Below are 20,000 nucleotides of genomic sequence, written 5' to 3' on the forward strand. Positions count from 1 at the left end.
AATGGTTCAAAATCTGGTTTATTTTGGTTGGACATTTTTGATTCAGACAAAGGATGCCTTCTTTAGAAGAACTTACTACTCGTTTTGAGTCTACATGTAACAAGATTCAAGATTCTATACTGATGATTGAAGCAAATATGGGTAACGATCAAGAATTCAGTTTCAATATGACAAGGGAAATTTATAATCTAGCATCCACTGATATTGGTGTCTTGGATAATTCTGTTGATCGTTATATCAAAGTTTTGGAGGAGTACAAGAGGGTCTTGAACTATGAGAAATCACGTAGGCGATTAGAAGACAGGATAAAGAAAATGACTGATACTAAGACGATGAAGGAGGCTTTGAAGAGAAATCGTCAAGAGAGGAAATTGGCAAGTGATCCCTACAAGAAGAGATCTTAAGAGTGTGTTTGCTAATGACATTTTCAGTTGTTTATTGCATGATGACCGTATGCATAACTTGTTATACTATCTTTCAGTATATATCTTTTGTCATCGAAGCAAGATAATGAAACTTTATTAAGCTCATAGCTTCCGAGTTGATGGTTGTTGCTTCGGATTGTTTTCATGGTGTGATGCATTTGCTTGTTATTAAACAGTACGTTTTTATAATTTTCATGAGTTATGTTCTTTTTGATGATATTCTTTTTAATACCCTTAGCGGTCTTTCCGCCTTTGTCATTGTCTTTCATATATGAATACATTTTCGATCTCAATCCGACGAATTCGGTTATTGGCATACCTGCTGCCTCGTCTTTGAATTTACCGATTACTTTTTTGTTTGTCTTGTCGAAATATTGTGAATCTTCTGGATAGTCACTGTTGTCGAATTTATCTTTATCATTCCAAAAGTCTTGGTACACATCACTGGTTTCAATTTCATAGGTCAAGCTGTCTGTGTCTGTGAATAATAATTTCGCTTTGCTGCCGTATTTTTGTTTGATATAATTGTAGTGGAAATCATACATTAGTGTCTTACTAAGATCTAGGATACACATACCCACATATGCCGGCCTGTTTAGGGTCACTGTTTCTGATTTGAGGTACAAGTCATGATACTCACCCATGTTTTTGAGATTGAATGTATTCCACACATTCTGGGCATGCGCGTAGTCTTTGTCACTTATGTGTTCGTCATTCAAGATGCTGTAAAAGTCTTCTTTCGATGGCAGCTTTTCATTGAATTTATCAAAGCTATCCATGAAGTCGTATGGATATACTCCTTTTTGAGACATTAAATCAAGTTTTTCGTTTTTAAACGTTTGAGAGGTATATTTTAATGCTTCTTTTGGTAGGTTGCTCACTAGTTTATCAAGACTTGAGCTCATAAATTGGAAACTATCAATAAATGTCAGATGATTACCAAGCATGAAAGCCATGTATTTTTCCATGTTATTAGGAATTGCATTTATATTCATTTGGCACTTTTCGCCTTTCTTATTCGTGTATGTATGCTTCTTGACTGTCTCACCAATTTCTTGCATTATGAAATGACTGTCATAACCACGGAGATTGTGAAATATAACTGGTATTTTCTCAGTTATTCGAAAGTTAAGATTGCAATCTTGGTGAGCTGATCCTCTGTATTTACCTGCGATATGGCAATGGTCTCTGACTCTCACATCATTTTCATTGTATTTTTTATTGCAGATATGACATTCATCAGCTTTTTGAAATTCTTTTTCATCATCTTCAGTCATTCTCAATGGTTTATTGAAATGTTTGTTCATAATCTTCTTGCAGTATTTGACTTCATCCAGCATGGCTTCCATAAATTTGTAAACAGCTTTTTCACCTCTATAAATTTGTACTGGTTTTGTGTATTTATCATCATAACAACACACAACCTTATATCCATAACCACAGTCTGTGTGTCTCTGATAAGCCTCTGTGTATGATTTGTCATCATTGGGTTGGCATCCATGTATTTTTTCAGTTATGGCTTCGAAATCTGCATATATTACAAATGGAACTGGTAGTTGTTTATGGAAATTATTGAATTTTAGTATGTTGTCATCTTTTGTTGGCATTTTGATTGCTTGTACTCCATTTAATTGGATACAGTTTTCTTTATGATTGTTCAACACTCTTTCAGAAGTGAAATGCTGAAGACAATACATGCAAAAATGTTTTCTCTTTTTGTTATTTGTTATGTCATACATGAACTTGTTGAAATCTTTGATCAACACATAATGCTTGTTTTCATTTTCTGTTATAAGAAGCAGATTCATGCAATCTTCATACTTTTCTTTTGACACATAAATGGGATATTTTTGTTTGTTTTCATAACCGAAAACATTGATGTTAATTTCATTCTGCTTTTCTATTTTGTTGTACTGTTTGGTAGTCACTGGAAATTCAATTCCTGAATAATTCAAATTTTTCATGAATGCTTTATCCGATTTTTTAATTCTCTGTGGGTATTTGTCTTGAGGGTTCAAATGTCGAATATGACACCACCTGAAGCATTCATTATCCTCATTTTTCATGTTGATCAATCCCTTTGCACTGTTTCTGAGTTCTAAGGGTAGTTTTATATAAGAAGATCCTTTCATTGGTTCATATTTTACCACATTGATATAATGATTTTCAACAGATTGAATAGTCCAACCAGATCCCTCTGAAATCCAAACTGCAATCTTGTTCAGTATGACTTGTTTTGACAAAGATAAAGCTAGTTCAATTTGTGTGTCATTTGTTATTGTTTGGGGTTGACTGTTGAAATAAGCCGTTTTGATGATTTTTTCTTCTCGCCCTGTTTGCTTTTCAAATGTTACTCTAAGTGTTTCAATAAATTTTAGACCTTTCATTGATTTCAATGTTTTTTCGATATGGATGGCAACAGCCTTTCTTGTATTTTGCAGTTGCATAAGTGGGTCTTTGCTGTTTTTGATGTTGATTTCATAAGACTTTGTAAACCCTTTTAAAGCTTTGTTCGTTTCTTGTATTATAGTCCTTGGTGCCGGAACTGGTTTTTTGGATCTAGGCGCTGGCACTGGTCTTTTAGTCCTAGGCAATGGCACTGGTTTGTATCCATCTCGGAACTCTAATGGAGGAAGAATTATGTTTTCTTCATAATTTTGAACCATTTGCTGCACACTCTTTCTTGGTTTTGGGATTGGTCTTGTTTTTGTCCTTGGTGTGGGCACTGGTTTCGTATTTTGTTTTATAATCAATTTTATTAATTCTGATTTACTCAGTTTCTCAAGATCACTCTTGTTCATACTATAAGTTGAGATATTATTTTGCATAATATTCATCATAATATATCTATAGATAATAATTCTTTAAATAAAAATATGGTGCGTTTATAGTTCAACACATACGGGAAGTATGTATTTAACTTTTTTAAAAGAGAAGTGATATGAATAAATTAATTGCTATTTTCATGTTTATCATAAATATAACCCGTATTATATGTAAATGAATTTTTGAAATGTTTCTTTGTTTTTAAATGGCAATGTTTGCCAGCAAGAGTGTAGTTTCTACCATTGTTGCATATTTTACAGTACCATTCTTTATGCAACATGTAGTCTGTTTTTATTTTTCTTCTTTCTTCTGCAGTATAAAATCTGGGACGGCCAACTGGTCTTCGATCTTCCATAATATAAACCTATATATTTTTTATTTAAATATTTTCTTGCACTAATTTCAGTGGTGCTAAAAAATCACTATATCTTTTGAATTCTCTGAATAAAAAAGACATTTTACGGTCTGCAATTCTGAACACTCTTTCAATTTCTTCTTTTGGTATCCCAAGATCAAACGCTGATTGGATAATCACCATCTCTTTTGTTCTCACAAAATGCATGTACTGTGCGTTTTTCACAATAATATCACAAATTTCTTCTGCAACTAACTTTCTCAAACATAAGGTTTTTACTACTTCCGTTCCTCTGAACATATACTTATAGCTCACACAAATATTCAAAAGGAAGATGAAAAATCACTCCGTCTTCATTTTTTGTTTGTATTATCCATGGATACATTTTTCGTGCATACTTACGCATTGCTGCCCAAGATATTCTTTCACTCATCGCCTTCCAATCTATTTTGTATTCTGGGTATCTTTCTTTTAGCACGTTTTCTATGTCATTTTCTTTGATGTCATTCAATAAATAATACCAAATGATCAACTTGTATTTTTGTCTGTCTGAATATTTTTTCATATACTATATGTTTTTATTCTGTTTCTATACAGATTCATCACTGTCTTGTGACGACTCAGATTCTTGCGAACTTGAGCAGCTTTCTTCAGATATACTTTCTTGCGATGGCGTCCAATCGGAATCTGAACCAGAGTCTTGATCGCTCTCATAATAGAAACCAAACTTTTCTTCATTTTCAAACTTGTCCATATAATATAAGTATATATTTTTATTTTTTATAAGTATTTATGCGCGTTTGTTTCACCACAATTCATATGTTTTCAATGTCTTTCAATGGTATCCAACTGTTGAATTCATCACTGTATCCCTTCCATTTTACCAAAGCTTGTTTCTTTTTATAGTCTCTTCTGATCACTTTGTCAATACGGAAAATATCCCGCTTTGCTTTTAATAATTCAGGTTCATAAAAACTGCCTTGTATCTCTTCACCTCTGAGATCTTTTAGTTTGTATGTTATTGGATTAGTGTATTGGATCTTATCAACTGTAAACACTTCTTCGGTCCAGTTTGGAGTATATCCTTTATCGAACACATTCCGTTTATACTTGGATATTCGAACCTGGTCACCTGTTTTGAATTTAGGTTTTTGTTTTAATGTTTCTGTATCACCATATAGATTGAAGTAAACTATACCTTCATTCCTCTTATTAGATGCTTCAACAGGTGTCATTTTTATGCTTGAATGTTTTGTGTTGTTGTACTGTTTCACTAGTTTGGGTAGCATGTCTAAATACTGTGTATTACCTTGAACAGTGAACTGCTTCCACATTTTGGACTTGATTGTTCTATTCCATCTTTCGACCACTGAGGATTTCTCTTCATTTTCAGTGGAGTACATATGTATCCCATTTTTGTCTAACAAGTCCTTCAAGTGTTTGTTATAGAACTCCTTTCCCTTATCAACCCATAAATATTGTGGTCTTCTGCCTTCCCTGAATATTGTTTTAAATGCTTCAGTGACAGATTCACCTTTCTTGTCCTTCAATGGGACAATCCAACCGTATTTGCTGAAAACATCAATAACCATGAGAAGATACCGATAACCTTTATTCCATTTGCTAAACTGTTGCATTTCAACTAGATCACTTGCCCATATTTTCATCAACATGATTTACGATTACACGCCGCCGAGTAAAGTTGCGTCTTATAGATGCATGTAATTCATCTGCTAATTTTTCTTGCCAGTTACCCGACGGCTTTTTCCGTTTTTTGAAACTCCAAGACCTAGTTTCTGCTTTGTATTGATAACATTTCTTGCCAACCAATGCCCCCATTGTCTTTCATTATACGGTACGTTGTCTAAAGCTTGAACCATTTTCCTATCTGCTTTGTTTTTACATTTCCTGTCATCCTTGCAGACGGAATAATCAACATCGTGTTGCATTGCTATTGCATCAGTTTTGCCAGTGGGCATATCATATATTTCCAATATTTGACCAGTTTTTGGGTCATACTTCAGTTGATTTTCTAAATCATTATAAGGTCCTGTGTAATGATGCCCAGGTAATGTCCATCCGCCTTTTGGTTTCGGCAATTTACCAATAGCTTTGTGAATGTCAAGAGCACCACCATCAAGATCTTTCCTATTGGTTGTGTATTTCTTTTTGGGTCTTATTTTTGTTGACAATTGATCGAGAGCTTCAGAACCGACTTTATGAAGTAGAGGGTTCATTTTTCTCAAACCATAATCGATTGCTTTTTTCTGCAACTTTGGATCTCTCATTAATTCGGAACCATAATATCTACCCATTTCAACGGCTTTTTTGCCAAGATAAGGTACTCCTTTAGTTAAAATAATTCTGTTCCAGTATTAGCAATATCGCTGAGTAAGCCCGCTCCCAACGGGCTGTTTAGTTTCCCTGTTTTTTAACAAATTTGGTCTTTGTAATACCACATTCAGCACAAGTGCAAAAGAACATTAGTCTACCATTTTTAGCTGTTTTGTAACCTGAAGGTTCAACACATTCAGTCACTTTCTTTTGTTTAACACAATATGATTTCATAATACATATAAGTTAGATATTTCTGAAATAATATTCGATAAATCTCTCATTTTTCATTGTATCATTTATGTCGAATACTTGTAATAAATCATAATACGAATTACCCTTATTCATTTCATTCAGAAAGTATAAACAGAAATACCCACAAGTTGTTGTTTGTATGTTTTGTATCTGATTGTTTTGATGTAACAAAGTGAGATTTTTCTTTTTGGCATGATTTACAATCTCTTGAAATGGGGGCATACCAAACGAATCGAAATAATTTATTACATTATCTTTGACATATGTTGCAACCCAATGACTTCCGCTCATATAAGCTGGTTCAAGATTGTATATGAATAACGCCTGTTTACGGTTATGTGGAACATTTTCATCTCTTGACAGTACATCATTTATTGGTATATTCAAATATTTGCACCATTTCATTAGATCGTGGTTGGACATAGGTATGTTTTTGTGAAATTTTGGTTTTACAATATTGCCCCCAAAATGGGTATGCCATTGAATGGACTGTTTTTTCCCAATAGTAACCCTTTTCCTTTTTTGGTCGAGGATGTTTTTTTTTTTCTACCATTACCAGTCACATATGGCGGATAACTATAAAATGGAGGGGGCATTCCAATTCTAGGTGCTCCTGTACCATCCTTTTTCGATGAAGGTGGTCTACCTACCCTCGGTGCTCCTTTCCCTGTAAACAGCTTTTTCACCAGATTAACAGCCATAGGAATTCCAACGGAAGCCAACAGAGTTCCTAGAAATCCACCTGATTGTGTTTTAGTCGGTGTTATTTTAACGCCAGATCCTGTTTGAGCCGCATTCATTATGTCTCTTTGCTGTTTGGTTGTAAACATATTCAGATATGGCATCAGTTGATTGATTGCATTGAAAGGTATCATCATGGGTAATGGCATAGCACCACCTTTTTGACCAGATCCTAACAATTTTTTAGCTCCGGCTTCTGCTAAACCACCAAGAGCACTCAACCCAAGGGTTTTACCAATTGCTGGAAGAGCTCTCATACCAAGTGACAATACGGTGCTCAAAAGACTTCCGCCTACTTGTTTTCTGATATTGGTCTTGGCAAGCTTAATGTCCATTCCTTTGTTCAATTGTCGATTTTTTTGCAATCGTTTTTTCACCATTGCTGGAACATAAAGAGTGTCGTTTCCATTAAGAGAATCATTTGTCAGTCTTAGAACAATTGTTTCCCTTTTATGGTAAGCATTACTCAGATTCTTTTTTTGATTATCTGACAGTCTTACGTTTATTTGATGAAGTTCAGTCATATAATATATGTTACATAATTCCAGTCACAAAACATATACAAATAAATATGTGTCATTCATGGGATTAAACTATAACCAATTCATTACCCACCTTGTCAATAACAACCGACTCTTCGTACAATACAACTGCATGGACATTGAAATCTGCTGCACTATTGGCACTTATTTTATACCTGAAAATCAACTGTTTAGGGTCTCTTGTTACTTTCTCTGCTTGATATGAGAGATCAAAATAGATCAGTGAATACAGGCTGTTATAATTGGCAAGATTCAACTGGGTTCCGGTGTTGTAATCATTTTTTCGCATTGCATAAGACATGAGATCATTGAATATTCTCACTTTGCTTTCACTGTCATATTCTGTTTCTGGGTAGAAAACACCATTGCCATATTCGAGTCTGCATGTTGTTAAATAACTGTTTGCGTCTGTTGCATTTAGTTTGAAGGTATCAAGTATATATGGATTTTGAGTTGCAACTCTGGTTTTAGCCCGTTGTAGATAAACAAAAATTGCTTTGACATTGTCAATGCTGGAAGAAATCTGAAAAAAACCACTGACTCTAGCAGGTGCTGACACTGCATATAGTTCACGCTGATATGTCCATTTGTGTTCTTTCATGAAAGAGCTTACAAATTTGTCGTACATACTGTCTTTTGGTGTTAATTTTGGAACCCATAGTAGAAATCTGTTAATCACTACTCTTCCGGCATCTGCTGCTGCTGCCCTATTGATGAGTTCATTGTCGTTCTGGAGATTCAAATTGAATTGTAACTGCATAGGAACCAACATTTTATCCTGCAACTCTTCAAAAAAACTGTAACGATTGAGAGGTATGATCAAATTCACATCTTTTGCTCCTCCCGTTCCATCATCGTTGGCAGCTTGTGTAAGCACTCTTCTCGATTCATATCCTGAATTAGTATTGGCTGTCGTATCATTTGTGTCTAAATACCAAAAACTGTTTTTACCGACTGATCTGCTGTAATCATCAGAATATTCCAACAGATTCTTCACAAAAGTGACCTTATGTAGATTGTCAGTATCATAAACAATTTTCCCAGCACTTTTAATCATCATATGTGCAATCAATGAATGAGATCCGTTTATCACCGTTATTCTATCGGCTGCTGCATAACCAGCTCCATCTGCTATTTTTTGTAACTGGAATTGAACCTCGAAATAAGCATTGTACCAATCATAGAAAGAACTCCGGTCGTTGATGGTGAATCTATAACCGTTCTTTTCTTGATGTTGATTATTTCCAGGGGCTCTAATTACATCATCAAGTTGGAAACGCACCAACTCATTTCTTTGCAATAATTCACTTGTTCTAAAAGCCATTTATACTATTGTATTATATAATTTTGCTGTCATGTTATTTATTTGAAAAATCTACGCCTTCTTCCAGATCCGGATATCAATCTATTTAGTATCATGTCAGCGCTTTCATCTTGCTGTTTCTGTTCAATGGGCAAGGATGGAACAATTGCTTTTTGTGTTGGTGTTGTGGCTCCTTTTCTCAAATTTGCTAATTTTTTCATTATTAGGTCTCCTGACTTTTCTGCCACCGTCTTGCCAATTTTATCACCTGCATGGGAAACCCCTGATTCTAATGCCTTCTTGGCTAATGGCTTGGCGAATTTCTTGAAAACAGATGATGCCACACTCTTTAACGGTTTGAAAATGTTGTCTAAGATAAGCCCAGACCCTTTGTGTTGAAATACAAATTTACCAAGTTTTGGATGGTAAAACCTCTTAAATTCATACGGTGTCATTATACTGTTACATTAGATACTTTTTAAAATCAGCGAAAAAGACGTATCCGCTCCATTTAGATCCACTAATCTTCTTTTTCCATCTGTTATCATGATTCTGATTGATGAAATTGTAGTTTTGTTCACAGGATTAAATGTAACTCTTTGTGGTTCGAGGGTGAAGGAGTAACTTGGTTTTAGTACACTAGTTGAGAATGAATAAATAATGTCTGTTTCTTCGCCGTCAACTAAACTTTCGTTTACCAAATCGCAATGAATATTGAGTACGTCTGTGTCTTGACTGAGATTTGGCACTCTTGGTCCAATATGCGTTCCACTTGCTAATATCTTTTTGTCGAAACCGATCAGTTCATTAAAATTACTTGCTCTTAAATCAAGTTGGTAATTTGCAGCTAATGTAACCGTGACTCTGAATGTTGTTTCGTTGAATTCAAGAGTCATCGGATACGTATCACCAGTTTTCGTCACATTTTTAATATGTCTGTCAAAGTCCGTATAATTCCATACCCCAGCTGGAAAGGTAATGTCCTTAAAAGTTGAACCATTATCGGAGCTGTATTTGATTAATTGATTTTTGTACCCAGCATTGACATTGAACCAAGTGAATGACATGTTAATGACTCTGTTAAGACCGATAACGTATTGCTTATTATTGTCTAGAGTTACAGGTCTGGTGAAATTTGTTGCAAAATCTTCTGGTTTATTGTTCCCTTGATTTTTCACACTGTAAGATGATAAAACTATCTCTCGTTCCATTATGTGATTAGGTTACATTAAATTTTGAAATATTGTTTGTATAATTTACCATATTGTGATCTATTGATTGTCGACATTTTAAATAATGTGTCCAATATAGAAACACCCATATTTCGCATGTCAATGCTTGTATTGCCAGCCAATATCTCACCAATGATCAAATCCAATTTTTTTATGAGTTCTTTCGGTTTGTTAAAAAATATCACATTGCCACCTTTTTGTTTTTTCCTACCAGAACCTTCCATTGTTTTCATTTTGTTTTGATAATGTTTTATGTATTCATTCAGAGTTTTCATAGCGAGATCCACTCTTTTGTTTTCCTCTTGCCTATCAGCTTCCGTTATATTCCCACTTTTGTATTGCTTTGTAACGTTTCCTTTGTAGGCTTTCAATTGATTTCTTTTAAATTTAGCCGCATTGACAATCTTATTGAGATATTTTTTGTTTTTTCGTTCAGTCATTTCTTGTTGATTTATTACCTTTTCAACAGAATCATAATTTGGTATACCAAGATCACCTAATATCTCATCATCCATATCTTCATCATCTAATCCATAATCTACCTCATCATCGTCATCATATTCTGGTGGCAATCCCGGTTCTTCAGGAAAGTACTTAGGATCAACATACATCTCCTCTTTTCCTTCCAGAAGATCTTGTAAAGATTCTTCATATGTTGGTGGTTTTGGCACCAGTTGTTTTTCTTGCTGTGGCAAAACAGGTTGTTCAAATAATTCACCAAGATTCATATCTGGAACTTCATCCTCTATATCAATACCGTAATCAGGAACTTCTCCTTTCTTCAGTGGTCGTTTTTTCCTTGGCAACCTTAAAGCCTGATTACTATCAATAACATCATCTAATTTGCTTGTGATTGGTTGGAATACTTTTGAAAATCCCTGTTGACTGGTCTTCTGATCAATATCATGCTTTGTAATAGCATTATGGACATAATTAATCTTATCCCCTAATTCAGATTTACTCTTTGCGAGTTCTTTCCACTTGAGTAAACTCATTTATTGTTATATTGTTACGTTACATAAAAATGGAAATTCATATATAAAAAATAACGTTTTACACCGTGTTGAACACCATGTTATACACAACTTTATTGAAACAATATACCCATATGATATAAATGAAGATACCTAATTATGATACTGGCGACGATGTTGCCACAAACTTCACACAACTACATGATTTTATGCCTGATCGATGCTTCCGCATGCTCATTTGTGGACCTTCTGGTTCGGGAAAAACAAACACACTGATGCATATGATTCACAATCTGTTGTATTTTGATAAAATATACCTTTATGCAAAAAACTTAGAGCAGTCAAAGTATCGGAATCTCATGAAAGAGTTCGAACCATGGAGTGAAGAAGCTGGTTATGATATCATTGAAGCAAGCAATGATAAAATAATTCCTGTAAAAAATCTCAATGGTGACAATCAAAAAATTGTGATATTCGACGATTTTGTATGAGATAAAAACCAAAAACCATTAGTTGACTATTTTATACAGGGGAGACATAAAAACTGCTGCGCCATATATTTGAGTCAAAGCTACTATAAGACACCAAAAGATATTAGATTAAACTGCTCACATTTTGCCATTTATGATTTTCCGAGTACTAATGAAAAAAGTCTCATATGTCGTGAAAACAATGTCTCGGAACAATTATACGAGAAAGCAACGAGAGACCCTTTTAGTTTTATATATATTGACAAACCCAATAAACAAGTAAAGAAGAATTTCGATGAAAAAATATAAACCAATTGTATATATGAGTTACTCAAATGGTAAATTACCTGAAGACACATATTCACATGAAAAAGTTATTGAAATAGTAAAAGGATTGCCTGGTGTTGGTTTTAAACTAACAGATGACGGTGATTATGATATGCAGAATAAAAAACTGAGAAATTTAGATTCACCTCAAACGAATGACGATGCAACTACTAAGAGTTATGTTGATAAAGAGGTTTCTGGGTGTTTAAAAATAGATGGGAGCAATGCAATGACTGGAGCCCTTAACATGGATAATCGGCGTGTCGAAAATATTGCTCCAGCTAGACATGGTCACAGTGATGCTGTAAGTAGTGTGCATCTACATAGCTTTTATTTTGAATTAAATACAAACGATGGAAAGATAGAAGCCCAAAATCCGATCGACATGAAAATAAAAGAATCTCAGGAGTGCAAGATCCAATATTGCATTCAGACGCTACCAATAAATTTTACGTTGACGACTTTATGAATCAAAAAGCGGACAAATCAGATTTAAACAATTATTTGAAAAGAGACGGTTCAGTTTCTGTTACTGGTGATTTTGACTTTCGAAATAATAAAATCAGCAATCTTGCTGAAGGCACTGGCAATTCTGACGCTGTTACAAAACACCAATTACAAACTGGTTTATCAACCAAACCCAATACAAATCAGGTTGTGCTCCGTGATGGTTCGCAGGACATGACTGGAAATTTAAATATGTCACAAAAAAAAATCGTCAATCTTGCTAATCCGACAGGTAGAAATGATGCCACTGGAAAAGGTTACGTTGATCGATTATTTTTAGATTCACTTCGTTTAGACGGATCCTCTAAAATGACTGGAAATTTGGATATGTCTTTGAATAAAATAATAAATTGCGGACAACCAACCGGTGCTAGAGATGTGACAAACAAATCTTATGTCGATTCCGAGGTTGGAAAAACATTGAAATTGGATGGAAGCGGTGTAATGACTTCCGTTCTAGACATGAACAATCAACGAATAATAAATCTCGGAAACGCCACACATAATCAAGATGCCATAACTTTGAAGCAAGTAAATGACGCTTTTTCGACTATAAGTACCGAAAACAATAAATATACAGACGAACAAATAGAAAAAAATAAGAAATATGTAGACGACGAAATAGTGAAGAGTCACATAACTACTCACACAAACAGAAAAAATGTGCTGAAATATGCTATGGATGATGGGGAATTTACAGAAGATTATGGAATACAGGATGCCAATTTAATCGACTATAATGACTCGCCACATAAAAACAACAAAAAAGCATTTTCATTCAAGGTTCAAAAGGCAACAGATGGTTCCAGTCTGTTTAAAGGACGATTCGATTTTAATCTATTCAAACTGATACGTGACAATTATAGCGATAAATATACTGTGTGTTTAGAAATATATTTCCAAAAAACTGGTTTTGATGTGGAGTTTAATTCATTTCAGGTTACTTTTGAAAAAAGAAACATGAACACCGATAGAACCACTACAGTCAAAACCAACACAGATTATAAATATTATCGCTTTATCATGAACTTATCACCAGATGGTTCTTCACCAACTATCGAAAGACGGTTATATGTAACTGTTCAATCCACTTATGACAATCGAAGCCCAACTCTTTTACCCTTGTATGTCCTGATTTACGGTATAAAAGGCGAAGCAAAAAACAACCTTGATTTTACTATCTATGATTACGAATTGGCTTATCAAGTTGTAAATAATCAATTTCAAATGCATGTACCAATCAATATGAATGGTAATAAAATTTTAGGGTTATTTGATAAGATATTACCGTCTTACGCCTATGGAACCACTTCAGAATCATCACTGGGTTGTGATTTTAATATTTCTAGAACAGTACAGCTGACATTTACTAAAATTTATATTGATAAAATAAAAATTTATGCTAAAAAAAATTATCCATCAGAGTCGAATCACGATATAACTTTTTATGGAGACGCTAGTGTATTTTATGACATAGATTTTTCAACAAGCAAAATACTTACTGTCAATATCAATCGATATTTTGAAAACATAACAAACATACGAATAAATTTTGATGATGACGATGGGGATGGCGTAAGATCTTATGTTTACATTATACATTACAAAACATTACTGATTAATTGAATTATATAATGCAACAGTATATGACATTGTATGTAAAAAATTTAGATGGTACACATCTTCTTGACGACAATGGTGACAGAATTGAATACACCATTGACTATCACTCTGATGATGATTTTACCTATCAAGCTCAAGCTCAACTTTTAGTAAATGATGATGGACATATAGAAACTGACAAAAATCTCATCGTTAAGGCTGCTACGGAAGATAACCATGTTGTCATAAAAAAACAACTCGATTTGAAGTTAGACAGATCGACTTTTATCATTTCGAACAGTCTACCTGGTATACCAGTGTTAGACAAAATCAGCATTGCATTAATTCCAGCTTTATCAGTAGTCACAGCCGATTCAAATGATAGAGTTAGTTCATGGATTGATCCTGTGAATAATATCGATTTTTCACAACAAACCAATTCAAAAAAGCCTCTTCTTCTGAGGGATTCATTGAAAAAACATTTTTTCATACGTTTCGATGGTAGTGATGACTATTTGGAAAAAAAATCATTTGATGTTTCTGAAATAGCGGGTAGTTCTGGTAACACATGTACAGTAATGTTGATTGTCAAAACAGAATCGATAGCTAACCAATCACAATTTCAATGGGGGCGTGGAGCCATCAGATTCGGTGTGCATTTACCATGGGGAGACGGCACAGTCTATATCGATTTTGGTTCACTATCGGATGGTAGACTCGAAGTTCTTTCTTTGCCGAATCTCACAGGTAATATCGAGGTGTGGACGATCCGTGTTAATCAGACAAATATGGAACTTTTTAGAGGTGTTTCAACAGTGACTCCGATTAAAACAGAAACAATTTCTGCTACTCTTACAGGTTCAGCACAAGAAATATTCATTGGATGTCAGGTTCATGATAATGGCGTTGCTAGAAATTTCTGTAAAATGGATTTATATGCTTTTGCCGTTTGGGCTAAATCTCTGTCTGATGATGAATTGAAAAATATGTTCAGATTCATTCAAAATCATTTCGATTTGTGATGTGGATTTTCAAAATATATAACTCAATATATATGTATATCGACAATTTATTACGATTTGTGGAATATAGTTTTCAAGAAGCAAAAGAAAAACATCCATGCATTAATGACAAAATATTAAAATCAGCACTTGTTTATCAATACCTGCACTGTTTCTATTTTAAAAGAGACATGTCTATGAATGAGATTCTTGAACTCAATGATGGTGAAATTGGTCTTCTTGGACCAGGTAGTGGCTGTCTAACATGGTTACTTGAAAAGATCTTCGGTTGGATTGATATATTAAATTCACATAGTGTATTACATGATGCTTCCGGGAGGTTTTATGACCACCATAAGCTCGGTAGAGGTTACACTTATGCTATTTCAGAAAAATACACAACTAAACTGATTAAAAGATCACCTTTTTGTGGTCAAGTCAGTGGTATACTGTATTGTCTATGCAAACGATTAACAATCTGAACTATATATATGGAAGATCGAAAAAAGAGAATATTCAGCTGGAACCATATTTCAGACAAACTCCCAGAAGATCAGGTCGACGAACTAAAGAGCTATTATAAGGCATACCATAGAAAGTGTTGGGCTTACAAAAAGGCTGTTAAACGCTTCAAAAAATTCAAACTGTTAGGAAATACTGTTTCCATTTTAACCGGTACTGGTGGAATTATTAGTGCTGTTGTAACTGGCGGTATAGCCCTAGTAGCAATAAGCACTTGTGCTTTGTTAATCAAGTCTTACATGGATTTCCAAACACTGGATCTTAAAATACAAAATTGCACATATGCATACCAAAGTTATCAACATCTATTGAATTCAATAAAAGACATGTTGAGAAGCGGTGATTTTCAACCATCGTTTCACACAGAATTAAAAAATGTAGATGGTTTTGTGACTGATGTTTGTCCTAGTGTTGATAAATTCTACGCAAAATACAATGACAAATTCATTCCTTAACTATCACATTTATTTTATCGAATGATAATGCTAGGATGTCTTGCCAATATCGTTTATAACTTTCAAGTGTCTTTTTAGACTTTGATGTCTTGACCTTTTCAAAAGGAAGATCAAGCATTTTAAATATTTGTTTTAAAATGAAATTTATGTTAATCATACGCTTTCTATCAATGTTAACATCTTTCACAACTTCCCCGATAGCCGCGAAAATTCGAATTATTTTATCCATATTTTTGACAGAAATCTGGAAACCATTTTTAATGGCAATGTTATTGATAATGTTTTTGATATGATATTTTCTTTGGTAAACACTTTTACGATGAAATCTATGCTTATTTGAGTGAAAATCAACAAATTCTATTAAAGGTGTATAACCTTGCACTGTTCCACATTTTTTGCAAACTATAGCATTATCATTCACTATTTCTGGTTGATTGCAACATTGTTCTGTTTTTTTAGTCTGCTTTGATATCTGTTTATTGCAAAATGGACAGATAACTTCTTCCATATTGACAAGTTCTTCATGTATTTCTTTACAACTCATTATACTATTATATGAGATATTATTTTTAAAAACATATAGATCCAAAATAAATTTTGCGTTGGATCCATTCTGCCTCGCCACGGCATAGATTCGCAGAAATATAAAACATATAGATTTCCAAGAATACGAGACTGAAAGTTGGAAGCCATTAAATGTAAAGTAGTATGGAGTTGAGTTGGTATGAGATCATTTTTGCAAAAATGATCTCGAACCCTCAACTCCTATACTACTAAAGGCGATGGTAACACGTTGCTTTTATCAATACTTTCAAGCCACATTTGAGTTCTGGAGAACTTCCAATAAATCTCCGAATCTTTCTAGTTAAAACAAAAAGTCAAACAAACAAAAGTGAAACTCACTCAGTACCTCAGTTACACACAACTGACTTCATCACACTTAAATGAAGTTTATTGTTATTTATTATTGTTGTTATCGTTATTGTTATTTTTGTTTTTGTTGTTGCTGTTATTATTGTTATTGTCATTATCACTGCATGATAAGGGACGATCTTGTACTTACCTGGATATCTTCATAGGATTTGGTCATCATAGCGATTAACATGTTGAGGGCAACGATCACCATGCAGACAACGTACACAATGAGGAAAATATGACCGGAGAGAGAAAAAGCTTTAAAGGCAGGATCTTCCACCGATAATTTTTCTTCGTCGAAGACACCAAGAAGCAACCAAAACAGGTCAATTCCCGTATTCACATGGCTGTGAAGCGAACAAACGCGTATCATCATCATTGTCATAATATCATTTACGAGATAAATCCGAAAGTGTGCAGGGTAACTGAGGACAGGGGTTTTTTGGGTATCCCGTTGGGTTCAGATCGTGAAGTTAAACCAACGACTGTACCTTAGAAGTCGTTTCACTTCTGGAGAGAATTCGGGAGTAAAAGTATTCCTTAAAACACTACTTCATTTTGCTGAGTAGTGGTTTTCAATGGGTGCGGGTGGAGAGAGCGAGTTGTACAACTCTTCATGATCTTCATTACCATTTGCTGCAGCAATTGCTCAACGTTTATTACATAGCTAAAACAGGAAGTACTTTGATACTAAGCCGGCGATCATAATCTCTCCCTTGGCTTCTGTAATCTCTTCCCATGAAAGCCGTGAAACAGAAATATCAACAAAAGCCCAAGATTAGTGGCTACGTAACACTAAAAAAAGTAGTGGAAGTTAGGATCATTTAAACTTATTACTGCAGTTAGCAAAAAACTAAGAATACACCTTTATAAGTATTTTTTTCCGAATCTCATTTCTATCAAGAAAGGGGTTTTTACATAAAGCCGGGGTATTTGGCCGGAAGAACACCACTGTGCTTGTCAATCTTCTGATGCGTTGATGCACAATTATACGACCATCATCCGCTTGTTTTTTATTGTAAAATCATTTTTAATTCATGAACCTATCACTCGTCATTGGCAAACCCCACACACCACCCATTCGTATCCATCATATTTTATTCACTAAAACATTTGAGGATTAGGCAATGCAACTCCAGAGTTTGTGTATTATTGTACATGAGCACCAATGGTAATGTTTAAGGCAAGTTTACTTGTTTTGTTTCTTTTACCTCCCGTCAAATGGGCGGCCATCTCAAACTGAATTATGCGTACGCAATATGGACCAACTTGTCAGTTGATTGTGCGGTGATTAGGAAGGGGAGGTGATTATGAAGAGGAATCTGGAGGAGTCCGGGTCGGTGAACTAGATGGCCGCGACATTTTGGCCTCATGCTGATATCGTTTTAAAAATCATATTTCTTTGTGTTTTCTATATGTATTTGTAATTTAAGCTTGTGGACCCAGGCGTGTGGGTCCGTGTGTGTGTGTAGTGTGACTCCGACCTATTTTAGCAAAGTCGATTTGTATACTGACAACCTAACATTCTTAACCCATTGGTTACTTTAGGTTGCCAGTACCCTTCTATTATTTTGTTCACTTTCATCTCATTTGATGTAAATAATTGTAATATTAAGGGTAATGAAAAATTGTTGTTGTTGTTGTTGTTTTTGGGAGTAGGGTGGGGCTTATTCGCGGGCGACGTTTCTTAAAGTTCATGTTGCCTTTGTTAACTGCGATGCTCAGTAGCAAAATGCTTCAAAAGAAGCGCGCATATGCGTAGATACTCACTCGGCGTAAGGATGCCACTTTTCGTAATGGGTCATGTTTCGCTGTTCTAGTTTGATCTGAGACGCAACGTAGTAGGAATACATGTTGGTCAATCCGGTGGCAAAGGATATATAGAGCAGAAAAAACAACAGAAGAAATTTCCAAACGTCTTTAAGCATTCTGTACAGCGAAAGCTGCAAGGGACCTAGGACGGAGTCCACCTGCCAACAGAGAGGAAAGATACCCACGTTGTAATAAGAGTCTGGCATGTTATGAATGGGATCAGTTCTCAGTATCGTATCGACTTAACAGCCGGCAGTATTGAAAAAAAGCTTCTTGAGAAAATACCATGTAGCACATCTGCCATAAGTCAACAAAAATTATTATCATTTAATAGGAATAGCAGTAGTCGATACTTCATCGCTGAATATGTTGACATTTATGTTCAAAATCCCGAAGACAAAACCATTCTTTGTTATCGAGCAATTTTTTATTTAGAAATTTAAATCACACGCAACAACATTAAGCCTTCTTAAAACTCAAAGTACAATCGAAACATTATAAGTCACGGAAAACCATTCTGTGTGACACAAAAATGGTTTTAGCTAAAGCGAGACGACATGGAACAGCCTTCCGTGTGATGAAAGGCATGTAGAGTCCCGCTGGTTGTTGCACTCAAACAAGCACTGTAGGGCACAACATTCACTCACATTTACAACTCTAAATATAGTTTATTATTGTAATATCTTATAAACGGCAATAAAGATGATCTTTCCATCTATTGCCATCGCCATCATCATCATTATGCAACAGAAAGTGAAGAAGGAGAACACCAAAGAGATTTTTTTTTGTATTTTAACCCTTTCACCGCAAAAAATGCAAATTGACACATAACTTTTACTCTGTCTAACGCCAAACGATTTTACTCCTCAATGGGGGAGCCCTAGGCAGTGAAAGGGTTAATGATATTTATTGATTTCCAGTTTTACATACAATTTTACTACACACTACTCTCACTTACTACCCTACTACACTCACTTACACATACACACCTCTTCAGTATCTTTTTTACATTGTAAACATTTTTTCTCCCATATACGTTTTGAACTGTATTGTCGAGGAGACGTTTGAGATAGTAGACAACCCCATGAGTGAATTCCATCGGGTTCACAGGTTGGGGAGAGCGGTATAAGAAGAAACCATTTTGGGGTTTACCATGCCAAGTTTTTTTTCCTCAATGACAAGACAGAATTTTTTTAGCTTGTAAATTTGGTCCTGAAAAGCCAGGTGAGGTTTAATGTACTTTAATACCCCTTTCCTTCCCTAATCAGTATACGTTTCTTTGCTGTTACTGGTGAATTTGTACAGTATATGGTGGATGCCGGTAGCATAATTGTCGAAAGTAGCCGAATTTAAAAAACAGAGAAATTATTAAATATATTAGTTAGTTTAAGTCATTTTATTT

General features: G+C 34.7%; 1 protein-coding gene across 12 annotated transcripts in view; it reads right to left on the bottom strand.

Moving 5' to 3' along the window:
- Positions 1-20,000, bottom strand: part of LOC138028303 (short transient receptor potential channel 5-like) — a 43,738-nt gene that overhangs the window by 15,695 nt on the left and 8,043 nt on the right. For 7 of the 12 annotated variants that reach the window (XR_011127618.1, XR_011127622.1, XR_011127637.1 and 4 more), the window contains exon 1: positions 1,066-5,842. Coding sequence is in view for 3 of the 12 variants with exons in the window: in XM_068875827.1 (XP_068731928.1) it covers positions 16,935-17,133; positions 18,557-18,756 (399 nt within the window). In the remaining 9 variants the exon portion in view is untranslated. Of the gene's footprint in view, positions 1-1,065; positions 5,843-16,934; positions 17,134-18,556; positions 18,757-20,000 lie in introns of those variants that run through there. The other 5 variants (XR_011127640.1, XR_011127642.1, XM_068875827.1 and 2 more) reach the window with 1 other exon arrangement.

This window comes from Montipora capricornis, chromosome 2 (genome assembly GCF_036669925.1).
Source record: "Montipora capricornis isolate CH-2021 chromosome 2, ASM3666992v2, whole genome shotgun sequence".
In the NCBI taxonomy this organism is placed as follows: Eukaryota; Metazoa; Cnidaria; class Anthozoa; order Scleractinia; family Acroporidae; genus Montipora; species Montipora capricornis.